At 34.1% G+C, this 14412-nt stretch overlaps 1 protein-coding gene across 1 annotated transcript; it reads left to right on the top strand.

Annotated features, from left to right (window-relative positions):
* Positions 1–12359: 12359 nt before the first annotated feature.
* On the top strand, positions 12360–13962 carry LOC129218988 (uncharacterized). Its single transcript, XM_054853307.1, has 2 exons — positions 12360–13062; positions 13916–13962. The coding sequence occupies exons 1-2, from the start codon at positions 12360–12362 to the stop codon at positions 13960–13962; spliced, it is 750 nt and encodes a 249-aa protein (XP_054709282.1).
* Positions 13963–14412: the final 450 nt, after the last annotated feature.

Below are 14412 nucleotides of genomic sequence, written 5' to 3' on the forward strand. Positions count from 1 at the left end.
AACTACTTACGGCCATGCTATCTGAATAAATTATTTTCATGATACATTGAAAAAAAGTAATCAAAAATATAAAAACACATACTTTTCTTACAACACATTCAAATATAAAATATCTTGACTTACCAATTCGAGCAATATTAAAGTTAAAAAATGAGTAACTGACAAATCACTTTGAAAATTCCCCTTAAAACAAAAACCAAATAAATAAATAAAAAAAAAATAAACATAGAAATTTTCTTCTTAAGAGCCATTGTCTATAAGGATCAGGCAGGTTGTGATTGTTGACATTTTTAATTTTTCTTATTTTCACATATGTTGTTCCTTATCATGAATGTAATGTTTATGCAAAATATGAGTTTTGTCTGCCTTACCGTTTTTGGGAAATTAAGTTTTTTAATTTAGCGGGCGTGGCACATTTTTGCGTGTTTTTCAAATTTGCAGATTTTTAAGTTCTTGTTGCTTTAAGCGCCCCTTTGATGACATGGAATTTTAAATTCTATACTATTATATGGTCTTCTTAGATACTATTACAGCTGTCAAATCGGTGTCACTACGAGGGCGACGGCCACAAACTCCGTTTAAAAATGACAGAAAATGAATTTTTTTACTACATTCATTGCCAATTTTCTCAAAGCGCCTTCATGATGACACCAACGTTTTTACATAAATTCTTAGCTACACTTGCATACATCAAAAATATGTAATAAAATTTGTGCCATTATAAGGGCACCAGAAGATATTGGAACTTTTATGTGACAAATTTCACAAAAATGCAAATGTTTAAAATCTAACTACTACTCTCGCCCTCATAGCAGAGATCTGAAACTAATTAAGTTTGATAACCAACATGTTCGTCTAACATATGAAATAAAAAAATCGGTATCACTCCTATTACTTTCGGAAATATAATCATTCGAAATTAGTATGTTATGGAGCTATTTAAAAAAAGACTTTTCTAATTCGAATGGCTTTTTGCACGGTTTGTTTTAAACTTTAATATAAAATTAAAGTAGCGACACCTAGAATAATATGTTTCTAATGCTTTTTATAAAAAAAAGCTTTATAAAAAGCATTAGAAACACAGTAAATCGATATAGGTACAGATGGACGTATTGTGTAATTTGCATTATGGCTAAAATAGTCATACTAATATTCATATTTTTTCAACTAATTTTTTATCTGTTATTTATAATAAAAATGCAACTTTTTATAACATAATAATGTCTTAAATAGTGATGAACATAATGTATTATATAGCGAGCATTCAGAATCTGAAACATAATTTGAGGATGACGTAGACTAAAACAAAGAAAACATAAAAAATCAAATCAACCCAGTTTCAGAAAGACGGTCATTTCTTATTGATATCTGGTAATTTTGTAGCACTAAAGCTTGGGAAAACATGGTATCCCGGAGAAATAGTAGAAGCTGACCATTTGCAAGTAAAGGTCAAATGCATGGCAAGAAGGATTGGAATAAATAAATTCATTTGACCCGAAAAAAGGCGAGTATTCGTATGATATTTCAAACATATTATGCACAATAGATCCACCTGTACCTATGTCAAAACGAGCATTTTCTATACAAGATAAAGACACTCTTACTGCCCAAAGCTGTTTTTGTTAAACATTGCTTCTTTGTAATAAATTAAAAATAAATACGGTCAAAACACTATATGGGTGTGATAAGATTAAACTAACAAAATACATAAATAGACAAATAAAATAAATTATTAATAATAATAATAAATGAAAAAAATACACCACAACATACTAACGTCGAATGATTATATTTTCAAAAGTAGTAGGAGTGACACTAATTTTATAAGTTCAAATGTTAGACAAACGTGTTTGGTTATCTAGCTTAATTAGTTTCAGATCTCTGATACGAGGGGGCTGGTTGTATTCAAATTAGCAAATGGTCAATTTCTACTATCTCTCCGGGATACCATGTTTTCCCATGCTTTAGTGCTACAAAATTAACAGATATCAGTAAGAGATGACCGTCTTTCTGAAACTGAGTGATTTGATTTTTTATGCTTTCTTTGTTTTAGTCTACGTCATCCTCAAAGTATGTTTTAGATTCTGAATGCTCGCTATATAATACATTATGTTCATCACTATTTAAGACATTATGTTATAAATAGTTACATTTTTAACATAAATAACAGATAAAAAATTAGTATGGTTGAAAAAATATGAAGATTAGTACGACTATTTTAGCCATAATGCACATTACACAATACGCCCATCTGTACCTATATCGATTTACTGTGTTTCTAAGGCTTTTTATAATTTTTTTTTTATAAAAAGCATTAGAAACATTATTTTAAGTGTCACTATTGTAATTTTATATTAAAGTTTTAAAAAAAAACCGTGCAAAAAGCCATTTGAATTAGAAAAGTCTTTTTTTAAATAACTCAATAACATACTAATTTCGAATGATTATATTTCCGAAAGTAATAGGAGTGACACCGATTTTTTTATTTCATATGTTAGACGACTATGTTGGTTATCAAACTTAATTAGTTTCAGATCTCTGCTATGAGGGCGAGAGTAGTAGTTAGGTTTTAAACATTTGCATTTTTGTGAAACTTATCACATAAAAGTTCCAATATCTTCTGGTGCCCTTATAGTGACACCAAGTTTATTACATATTTTTGATGTATGCAAGTGTAGCTAGGAATTCGTGTAAAAACGTTGGTGTCATCATGAAGGCGCTTTGAGAAAATTGGCATTGAATGTAGTAAAAAAAATCATTTTCTGTCATTTTTAAACGGAGTTTGTGGCCGTCGCCCTCGTAGTGAGACCGATTTGACAGCTGTAATAGTATCTAAGAAGACCATATAATAGTATAGAATTTAAAAATCCATGTCATTATAGGGGCGCTTAAAGCAACAAGAACTTAAAAATCTGCAAATTTGAAAAAACACGCAAAAATGTGCCACGCCCCCTAAATTAAAAAATTTAATTTCCCAAAAACGGTAAGACAGACAAAGCTCATATTTTGCGCAAACATCACATTCATGATAAGGAACAACATATGTGAAAATAAGAAAAATTAAAAATGTCAACAATCACAAATGCCGTAATTTGCCTGATTCTTACAGACAATGGCTCTTAAGAGTTTTATATTTATCGTTTGTTGAATTTAGTTTATGTTTTAACATCAATCCTCAGTTATGATTTTGGGTAGGAATAATTAAAAAAATAATTATGGTCATATGTGCCCATAACTAAAATATTCACTTTTAATCGACTAGATATGGTCACATTAGCTTAAAAGGATCTTGCATATCTTCAGTAATAGCAACAATACACCTATACTTTAGAAAATACTATAGAAAATCACTATTGCTGACTGAGAAGCATCAGCATAATAAATCGCACTGTAGATAAAAGATGATGTTTATATAAAAAAGTTGTGGGTGTCCTTGAAAGATTCTTTTTTGAGAACCCACTGATGGTGTTCCTGGAATATCACTTACAAATTTGATATTGACAGTGCAGGACAAACCTGCCCATTACAGATTAGTTACACTTATTTAGTCAACCCTACAACTAAACTAGTAGAAACAGTTAAATACGTTTTTAGAAAATTAAACTTTTATAGAGTTATACGAATAATTGATGCATATTTTCCATGTGGTCTCAATCTGTATATGCGACCCCTCTTTTCTCATTACTGTTTTACACAAAGACAAATCAAAACATTGACTTGAAAGCGGTTTAATAAAGGAGGGTAAAATGTGCTTTTAGTGGTTATTTAGGAAAATTAGATAATACGCGTGCACAAAAAAAAATCTGGAAAATGAAGAAATCGAAACAAATTAACTCTTTCTTCTTTGCATCTGAAACACGAATTATTTTCGTGAATCTTCTTGAAATTTTCAAGTTTTTATAATTTTCTTTCTTTATTTTTTTCTTAAATTTTTAATAGTATTTTTAACACGCAAATTCTTTAATAGTCTTTTGCTGTTGTGTTCGCCGTCACTAATTTCTTTCACTAGTTAAAAAATAGAAGTGGCAGGGCCGTCGCCAAGTGCATTCGTTTGGGACCTTTGACTGGAATTTGTTACATATTGAAGTCTGGAACACGCATTGTAGAATAGCATTAGTAATGCTAAGGAGATGCATTAATTTCGATAAGAGTCAATATATACTGCTCTCCTTCGAAAAATTTCCGGAATTGGCATCCTAAAAAAGTGACTTTAGGCTTTGTTGTATATTTTAAGAAAGAAAGGGCGCAGGTTCCTTCCCATTACCTTTTTCGCTGGGGTCAATTTTGGACTTAATTATGGAAAGGATGGTTTTGGGTGTTTTTCTGTAAAGATTTCTTGAGACAAAGATGTATGCTATCTTTGTTCACGCGAAGAAAAGGAATGGAGGGTTCGTGGGCCTTCTCCCGAAAGGTTTTCGAAACTAAAGTTTTAAAACCGCAGTTTTAGGCTATTTATTGGAGACTGTAGGTGAGAGAATAGGTACTGACAGATCATCAGTGGACAATGGCAGATTAGCTAGAAAAAAGGGAATGGCATAAACAAACATTCATGACCCTCGATTTTAAAAGACTTGATTGTTTAGGAAGTTTACGAGGAATTATATTTACTTTTAGAGGAGACTTAATTAGGAAATTCGAAAAAAAAAAAAAAGGAAACATATTTTAACCATCCAAAATTTAAGTTTAACTCATAAGAATATTTTCTACTTACACAAAAAGTTTTCATACTACATGGTGAATTAATTATATTACATAAGCAAAGCATGTTTTTGGAAGAAAAAAAAATCTCACGGTAATCATCCGTTTAGGTATCTTTGAATACCTTGTTTCTGATTGAATATTTCCATAGCGCACTAATAGGGTTAAAAGAATACAAATCAGGAGAACTGCATTGCATGCCGAGAAATAGAGTATATAATATGATATAGAGAATATACTATGAGTTTTACCATTATAATGAAAGGTTAGAAATAACGGGGTTCGGGAGGTTCTCCCCCTGAGAATTTAAAAAAATGTTATTCTGAAAACGAAATTTTAGACAACCTTTGACGATTTTAGGGTGAGAGCCGGCTCGGAAATTTTTTCGAAACCGAAGACTTAAGAATGCGATTTTAAGCTATCTTTGGATCCGTTAGGGGAAGGGATGGGGCCTAGGGGCGCTCCCTTTGCAATTTTGTGAAATTCAAGTTCCATAGGCAATCATGGACCACTATTAATCATATTAAGGCAAGAAGAGGTTAATGACATCCTTTCAGTGTTGGGGGAAAACAGTGGGGTTAAGACTCACCCCCGAAAATTTCTGAGACTGAAATTCGAAAAACGTATTTTTACACGATCTGTGATGATGTTCAGAGGCTGTCCCTCGAAAAACTTTAACATTTCTTTTCTGTCTCCAAAAATGGGGTTTTTAAAAGTCCCTTGCTGATAACAGGCCATGTCTACCTAGTCGGAAACTAGGGGTCTGACCAGTGGGCCCAGCTCGAAATCAAACTAGTATAAATTTAATCAGTTTTATGGGAGGAAAGGGGCCCAGAAAGCAAACCAACAACCAACAAGGGACCCGCCTTGGGCCTTGGCTCTCGGTGGCCCTGCTTTCAAGCCTCTAATTTCGAACAATTCCCTCATCCCCTTTCATCTCTACACATAACCTAAAACTTCGCTTTTGAAACTTCAAAATCAAAGATTTTTTTGAGACTTCCGCCAAGATCTATATTTTCCCAAACGTCATCAAAATTAGCCTCAAACGCGTTTTGGGATTTCAATTTTTAAAAAAAATTTATTTGGGGGTTTCCGAGCCACACGCTTTCTCAAACATCAAAGATACCCTGAAATTGCTCAAAATTTTGCCGAGATAAATTCTGAAACACCGCCTCTCACCTAATGTCTGCAAAAACTGTCTAAAATTGCGTTTTGAAAACTTCCAACTCCGAAAAATTTCTGGAAGAAACTCCTGACCCCCTAATATCAGCAAAGATAGTCCTAAAACTGACTTCAATTTTACAAATATTCCGAGAGCTACTCCAAATCCTTTTTCCACATTACCAAATGTGGCCGAAGATTACGATTTTTACGTCAGTTTCCCACATAATCGCATTCTGCTCTTTTTACAAGCCCCCTAGCATCTATGGAAGCAACTGAAAGTACAATTTTCACATTTAACGAGTGAGTATCAATTTAAAAGAACAGTATTGATGATTAAGAGCGTCAAAATGGTCTAACTCTGTCTGATGTCAGTACACAGTGAAATTAAAAGTCTTATTTATAAATAACTAAAAAAAAAAAAAAGAAAAACGAGAGCTAATTCAATTTTTAATGTTTAAAAATATTTTCTGAGCATGTTTAAGTGAATTATTAACATTATTGTAGGTGAAAACATTTCAGTATGTCTGTCTCCTAATTAAGTTTCAATCATATTACTCATGCATAGATTTTGCGGCTATTTATATCTTTTTAAAAATACCCAGATTCACAAATACGAGTGTATTGGAATTTTAAATTATTAATTTATAATTAAAAGCTACCAATTATTAGCATAATTCGTAATGAAGCCTATTTAGCGATTTAATGAAAAATAATCCTCATATGAATAATAGCCCATGATCGAGTAACCCGCGTGTTTCAGCAATGAAACTCTCGCCATGATAATTTGATAATATATTTTGGTAATGTTTAACATGCAGGGAAAGGCTTTATCGTGACAAGGCTGAACTGGATCCGGTAACTTAACTGATTTACAGTCAGGGGGATGAAGAAACGAAAAAGCGGTTAGCTATGAACGCAATCTACTGGAGTTTAGGGTTAATCCACTGGAGTTAGGGATAAAATTTCAATTATCAAAATATCACCAAACAGGCAATTGCTTCGTTGAAATGCAAAAGAAGAGAAGCAATTTTCACCCGTCATACCTTGACCGGCGACTTTCAAGTTAATGTGATAATCTCTTAAAGGTAAGAATCTGGGCCCCCTCCGAAACAGAATCTTTGCTACTCCACTGGTTTTGAGAAAGGGGGATCGAAATTTTCTCCCAGTAATTTTTTCGAATTGTAGTTTTAAACATATAGTTTTAAACGTCAAACGATCATAAGTGATGTTAGAAAAGTTGTGTATCAGCTGATTTCTCTCGAAAATTTTTGAAAATTGAGGTCTTAAAAATGCGATGGTACGCCATCTTTGGTTAACAAGGTTCAGAATCAGTGACTCTCTCCCGAACACTTTTTGAAATGGAATACCAAAAATCGAAGTTTCAGACGACGTATTTTGCAGTGATAGCTTAGATAACTTTTTACTCATAAAAATGAGGAATCCTGAATGCCTGTATCCATCGATAACTTTTATTTAACTTTACTTTTTTACCGTTAGAGCAACTGGTATGACTTTTCATTACTAAATTTTAAATATTTTTCTATATTTGAAACATAATTTTGGCTGTCTTTACTTTTCTCCACTTTACTCTGATTTTCATGAAGATATCGTGGTTTATACAAAAGTAGAAGTATAGATGTGAGAGTTGCCTCTTCAGAAACTGTCTTGTTTGTTTATTTATCCACTTTTTTAAACTGAAACTTGTCATGCGTTTCAATACCGAACTCACTACTTTTTTTTTCTACTTTATTGGTTCAAAAAAGTGTTTGAAACGTATTTCAGCTGCCTTTAGTTTGGTAATTTTAATGATGTATATTTTTAAATGTTCCTAAATAATATTTTAAGATTGCATTTTCTTAAATTTTACAGTAAAAAAAAAAAAACATTCATTTGTTTTCTTTTTCTTTCTTTTCTTTTTTTTAAACTTTCAGCACTGTGAATGTGTAACAGAGGCCAATAGACATCCATTTTTCCATCCTGGCCAGCATCCAATTCACAGCTTTTATTTTTCAATATTTTAACGGAAGATATGTAAAAAAGATAAGCTCAAAATAAAACTTTGAAAAATTATATTAAAATAATCATACCTCTTCTGCTGCATTTCAATAAGTTTTTTTTCCCCTCAAACTAAGAAAACTAAGATCATATGCTTTCAGATTTTTCCTTCTCTTTTCCTTCTCTTTTCCTTTTTCCTTCTCTTTTCCTTCCTTTTCCTTCCTTTTGTGGTGCACACGAAGCACCACAAGAAGAGTTATTGCTCGTTCACTTGCAAAGTGAAGTTCAAAATTTCAACTAAACTTTTTTTGTGCAGTGCTAAATAAATAAAATAACTCTATGTAGGATAGTCATTCAAGTCGTCTGCTCTACTCCTTGATGCAGTCAGCATTGAAAATCAAACTCAATGCAACTTTTGTCATCAAGACTCCACAGCGCCAATAACCATTTTCTCCTTTTGGCGGAAAGGTCACACAGCAGGGCTCCGGACAGACCGTTCAAAACTAAACGCAAAAAAAGAACACAGTTGATCTAGGATTTCCTTAATTTTCCCTCGAGCTCCTAGTTTTCCCCTGAAGGTTCGACATTTCTGTGTTTCTAGTGCCAAACGGGTCTTTCTTATGTACCCCCCACACGACTACGCCGTCTCAGCGGCGACATTTCTGAGTACTACAATTGACGGACAAATGTCCTGACACTTGTGTGGTCGACAAATTACCGCACTTCGATTTTTACTCGTTAGGCGTAGAAATACTAGAAATAGTGCTCAATGTGCGTTCAGAAGTTTGTTTCAAAAACAAACACTTATGAGTACAAATGTGAATTTGTATTGCAATATTTTCACTATCTTTCTCTCTATTTTAATTTGCTTTAGTTTCGGCGTCCCATGTATTTTTTCTACTTTGATATGGTTTTTATTGATGATACAATTTCATAAATGTGTCGACTGCCAGAAGCTATTGTATTTTTAAACTGAGAATTTCCCTAGGTTTTTCAAGTAATGTTCTAAATAATTATTTTAAAAAAAATGTTTGAAACGTCCATCTTGATTGATCATAGTTTGGTAATCTTAATGTGCAATACAGATTCCCGGGTAATTTCTAAATAATATATTAAGGTTTCTTTTTCTTTTTAGATTTTACAGAATAAACACTCGATTAGAATTTACGAATGTCGGACTTAACATTCAAATCCAAAACGTCCATGACATTCAGAATTAACTCCAAAAACGAGCTGATGTGTGCATCACATGACTTCCTTTTACTCCAATTTAATGTCATTTCCCCATTATTCGCTATTTTAATGTGATTCAATATTTATTCTCTAAATATCACCAACAATGGCCAAATTGAAACCAAAAAAAAAAAAAAACTCCGCCAAATTTGTCGCCAAGTTGGCGACAAAACTTGGCGACCAAAAGACTGGCGATATATCGCCAAGTGTCCGACAAATTATAACGCCACTTGAGTTTACATCGAAATTAACAATGATTTCCCCCCAAAAAGGTGCAAAAGACCCCCTTAGGAACATCCGAAAGCAACCAAAAGGGGAGGTGCACAACTAGACCCCACTACGAGTCTATGTACCAAATTTCAACTTTCTAGGACATACCATTTTTGAGTTATGCGAGATACATACGCACATACGCACATACGCACATACACACATACGCACATACATACAGACGTCACGAGAAAAGTCGTTGTAATTACCTCGGTGATGGTCAAAATGGATATTTCGCGTGTCTATACATTCTTAGGGACTTTTCCGCATGTGGTCGAATCGAAAAAAAAACTCAACATTCATTTGGGGGTGAGCAAAATGGAAATTAAGGGCGATTTTTGAGTGAAAATTTTTTCGCGAATACAATACTTCCTTTTTTGTAAAAGGAAGTAATAAAAATTGCCGATTGTAGCTGAAACTGCCGACTGATCCTGTGGCCTCAGCAAAATATTCTTATTCGGCAAAACTTGTTTGATGATTCGGCAAGTTTTGGGACATTATAGCTTTTTTTTTTTTTAAATTCCTGAATTTTCCTTCTCATGTGTGCATTGTATACCCATATTTTATTCTTCGGCAATTTGAGAACTTCTCTCAAATTGAGAATTTTTCAAAAATTTAAGTTCGGAGCGTCAATGGATCAGTGTCGGCAAAATAAAATTTTGTTCATATGAATGTCGGTAAATTGGAAATACGGTGCAATTAGCAGTTGGTGAGTTGATTATGACTTTCAGAAGAACAGTCGTCAGTATGATCACAGGATGCACTAGACATGCCTATACAAATTATACTAGTATATACATGTTTTTGATTTTTCTTTCATTAATAAAAGACATTACTTTGCATTCAAATATTTTGAATCTAGAATCATTTGAAAAAGTAAAAATGCCGACTCTATAGATGAACTTTCTGAGGGGATCTATGCTTTATTGTGTCGGCAAAATGAGCTGTCGCAAAGTAAGCAATCGGCATAGTGAGCAGATGAAAAAAATGTTCGTGTCTGCGATATGAATTCATCAGAATGAACATGAAGCGCAGTCAAACTCTTCATGTTTTTTTTCATCCCGTCATCCCGTAAATGCTTATTATTAATTATAAATCTGTGTATATGTGTATTATACATATTTTAAAAAACCAAACACTTCTTGTCGTGAATGCTGAAACTAATGAGTCAAAAATGGTGAATTTGATGGTTAGGCACTGGGCAGTGCCGTATTTACGCACTCGGTAAAAGAAGCGTCCTGAAGATGCACGCTCAAGGGAACAGTCGGCGAAAGAATGCTGAATGATCGTGTTTGCTATACGTAGTGTGAGCAAAATGAAAATGAATGTAAATAAAGATCCTTTTCATTATTTTCTCTTGCACAAAGTACCCAAAAGGTTAGATTTTTGCAACTTTGAAATATGAAAATAACTTTAAAAAAAAAAAATCAATCAATAAAAACTTTGAAAATCCGAGACATTGAAAATGCCGACTTAAACTGATTTTGCCGACTGGATGAAATCTCTGGGAGGGTGAGACACCCCCCTCACCCCCCCCTATGGCGACGGTCCTGAGTGGTCACCATAGTCAAACTTACAAAGCTTTTGGAAATTATATAAATTTTTTAGCTGCTTAAACTTTTACTTTGTCTGAGGTTTGTATTTTTCCGATGATTTAGCTGTGATAACCAGTGCATATGTTATTATTGTAACACAACTAAAATATATTATATAATATGCAAAAAGACTTTAGAAAAAATACAATTGCCCCAGTTATAAATGTTAGCATTTCGAAGCAATAAATTTGCTCTGGGGCTAAAACATTAAAGCAAAAACAACAGCGTTCTAATTCCAACGCTTTTTAAGACTTTATGAGCCTTGTTTTGGTTTTACAAGGAACTTCTTTTCTAATTTAGTCATTCTTTAACGTTGTTCTTAGTTTTAGCGTTAAGGTTATCTACTTAATGTATTCCAAACAATACATTCATACTTTTATTTTACTAAAACATTTTTTTTTTAAATCTCAGTATTATTTTGAAAGCATAAGAAATCATAGACGACTGCAAGCTTCTAAAAGAAACTCTATCTTTTATTTCTGCTCTAAGGAAGTATTTTGTTGCAAAAGTAAATAATGTATGCAAACAATGATATTTTTCTAGATTCTTCAATGTTTACATTTATGTTATTCTTCATAGACTAAAACATTTAAACCACTAAAAGAAAGTTCTTCGAAAATAAGTTTTAACTTCAAGAATACTGTTTTAAACGAAGTGTTTTCTGCTGAATAAGTTATTGCCCGTACACAGCAAAATATTTGTTTTTCAAAGTGCCTTTTATTTCATGTATGTTACTCGAGCGATTTTTAAATTTATTAGTCTCACAAAATTGTGTTGAGAAGATTTTCATTATCAAATAAATATTAGTTAGTTAAGTTTAATCTAGCTATGATAGCAGTTTAAAGCAAAAGGACCTTGAGGTTCAAACGTCTTCAGACTCAAATATCTCAGGGAGAAGACTTTTATTCACTAATTCAAAGCATGCCACTGAATAAACTGTTGCTGTTTATTCTCTCCCCATAGTGGACAAAGTTGCGCAATGGCATCTGTTAACACCTCTGCGCGGGTCCCCGAGCGATAAGGAGCAACGCTTGGGGTCTTGGCTTTGCCAAGCAACCCTAAAGCCCCCATTGTGAGAGGAGCGTGGGAAACCAACCCCTCGGAGATGCACTTCCAACGTTGTAGCTAGCGGATGCAGCCATAGGGCTCTCGCTCCCAATCCCTTGTAAGGATACATGCGTATCCTAGTCTTACTTTAATATTATGCTCATACTCTAATTGTAAATAAATTTAATTGTTGTTGTTTTAACCACTACTCATCTATGCAGTCACCAATTCCATTATACAGTCCCCTGCTGGAAAATTAGTTTTTCCACCTGAAGCCAGGCGGCTTCATTTTTGGTCAAGTCTCACCGGAGGAGAATCAGCGCATTTGATTTCTTAGCAGACTTTCTACGTAACACGATGACGGACCTCAACATTTTGAACCGAAGACGAGGAGGTCTCAAAGGACAAGTCACGCGGTTGCTATCATCTATAGGAAGTGATATCGACGCAATGGACTCGACGGAAATCGATTGCAAACTTGAACATGTGCAAGCTCTAAAAACCAAATTCGAGCAGCTGAAATTGGATTACTATTCAGTGCTGAAGGATGAGGAATTGGACGAAAATGAAGAGATTTTCATTGATCTCGAAGAAGAATTAGAAAAAATAGAAGTCGCCCTCAAGCGCAAGTTCAAGCAGCTGAACAACAATATTTCCCGCTCCTTTAATGATGCACCACCTAACTCAACAATCAGTATCCGGCTTCCCGAAATATCACTTCCAAAATTTAACGGTAAATATGAAGAATGGTTCCTCTTCAAAGAACAATTTAACTCCATCATCAATAGCAACTCTTCCCTCTCAGATTCACAAAAACTGTATTACCTGAACTCATCACTTATCGGCCGCGCCAAAGAAATAGAAACAATAGATGATACCTACCAGTCCCTGTGGAAGGCCTTGACTGAGAGGTTCGAAAATAAGAGACTAATTGTGAACAGTCATATACAAGAGCTGTTAAACATCCAGAAAATTACTCATGAGTCTGCAGATGAGCTGAGAAATCTTGTGGACAAGATTCATAAGCATCTGCGTGCACTCCGGCAAATGGATCTGCAATGTAATGATTTTACAGACGTTTTACTTCTCAACATATTTCTTCAAAAGGTGGATGCAGAATCACGAAAACAATTTGAGATGTCCTTAATCTCTACAGACCTCCCAAAATGGAGCAATTTTGTTCAACTCTTAGAAAAGAGGCATCATTTTTTGGAAAACTCTTAAATTCAATACACTTCACAAATAGAACCCAGATTAACCCAAAAAACATCTATAAGCAGTGTAAATAAGCCATTGCCATTGAACAGTTGTAAATTGTGCAGTGATTCACATAATCTGCATAATTGTGAAGAATTCAAGCGTCTAAATGTCAAACAAAGGTATGACCTAGTGCGGAAAAACAATTTGTGCTTAAATTGTTTTGGATTATCTCACCGAGTACAAGATTGCAAATCTAAGAACAGCTGCCAACAGTGCTCACAAAGGCACCACTCTTTACTACACAAGGACAGCTCGACCGGAAATTCCCATGCATTCATCCTCAACCCCCATGGCGAACGAAGCGCAATTTTTTCTCCACAATTTGCCTCAAGCAATACAGGTGTTGAAAACCCCTCACTCGAGCTGGGGAAGAACAGAGACACTTGTTTACTTTCAAGTCGTAAAGCTATCCTACTGTCAACTGTTAAGATCTGCACCCCAGCTGATGTTGCAGAATACTCTCAAGAGTTTAGGAGACACTCGGGGAACAAGATTGAAGCTGAGAGACAAACTCCTAATGAACTATCGAACATTTCATTGACTGTTACGATAGATAACAATTCATTTCTTAATGACATTCTAGGAATCTCTAATAACTTTACAAAACTTGTGAGAACTCTAAGTTTTATGCTTAGATTTATTCAAAACTGCAGGTACCGAGATCAAAGAACATCTGGCCCAATCAAGACGCAAGAATTAATGAAGGCGGAAACATTTCTTATTCAGGCTGTTCAAAGGACAGAATTCGAAACGGAAATAACGAACTTATCAAAGGGAAATTTCGTAACAGGTAATAGTAAATTAAGATCTCTAAACCCCTTCTTAAATAAAAATAACGTCCTTAGAGTAGGTGGTCGTTTAAGTAATTCGAACCTCTGTTATTCTCAAAAGCATCCTGCGATACTCCCTGCTAAGCACAAGCTAACTCAAATTATTATAAAGCATTTTCACGTAAAAAGTTTACATGTTGGACCACAGTCCTTATTATATTTTGTAAGAGAAAGATTTTGGCCCCTGAATGGTAGGAATCAGTGCCGAAAAATTGTGCATAGTTGTATCACTTGTTATAAGGCAAATCTCTCTTTAGCGGAACAACTCATAGGATCTCTGCCTGAAACGCGCGTAAACCTCAGTTTTCCTTTCCAACATA

This window comes from Uloborus diversus, chromosome 3, assembly GCF_026930045.1.
Source record: "Uloborus diversus isolate 005 chromosome 3, Udiv.v.3.1, whole genome shotgun sequence".
NCBI lineage: Eukaryota > Metazoa > Arthropoda > Arachnida > Araneae > Uloboridae > Uloborus > Uloborus diversus.

Coding starts and splice junctions, on each gene's coding strand:
- LOC129218988 (XM_054853307.1), top strand. CDS start 12,360: ATGACGGACCTCAACATTTTGAACCGAAGACGAGGAGGTCTCAAAGGA. Junction 13,063..13,915: donor CCGGCAAATGGATCTGCAAT/GTAATGATTTTA, acceptor TCAAAACTGCAG/GTACCGAGATCAAAGAACAT.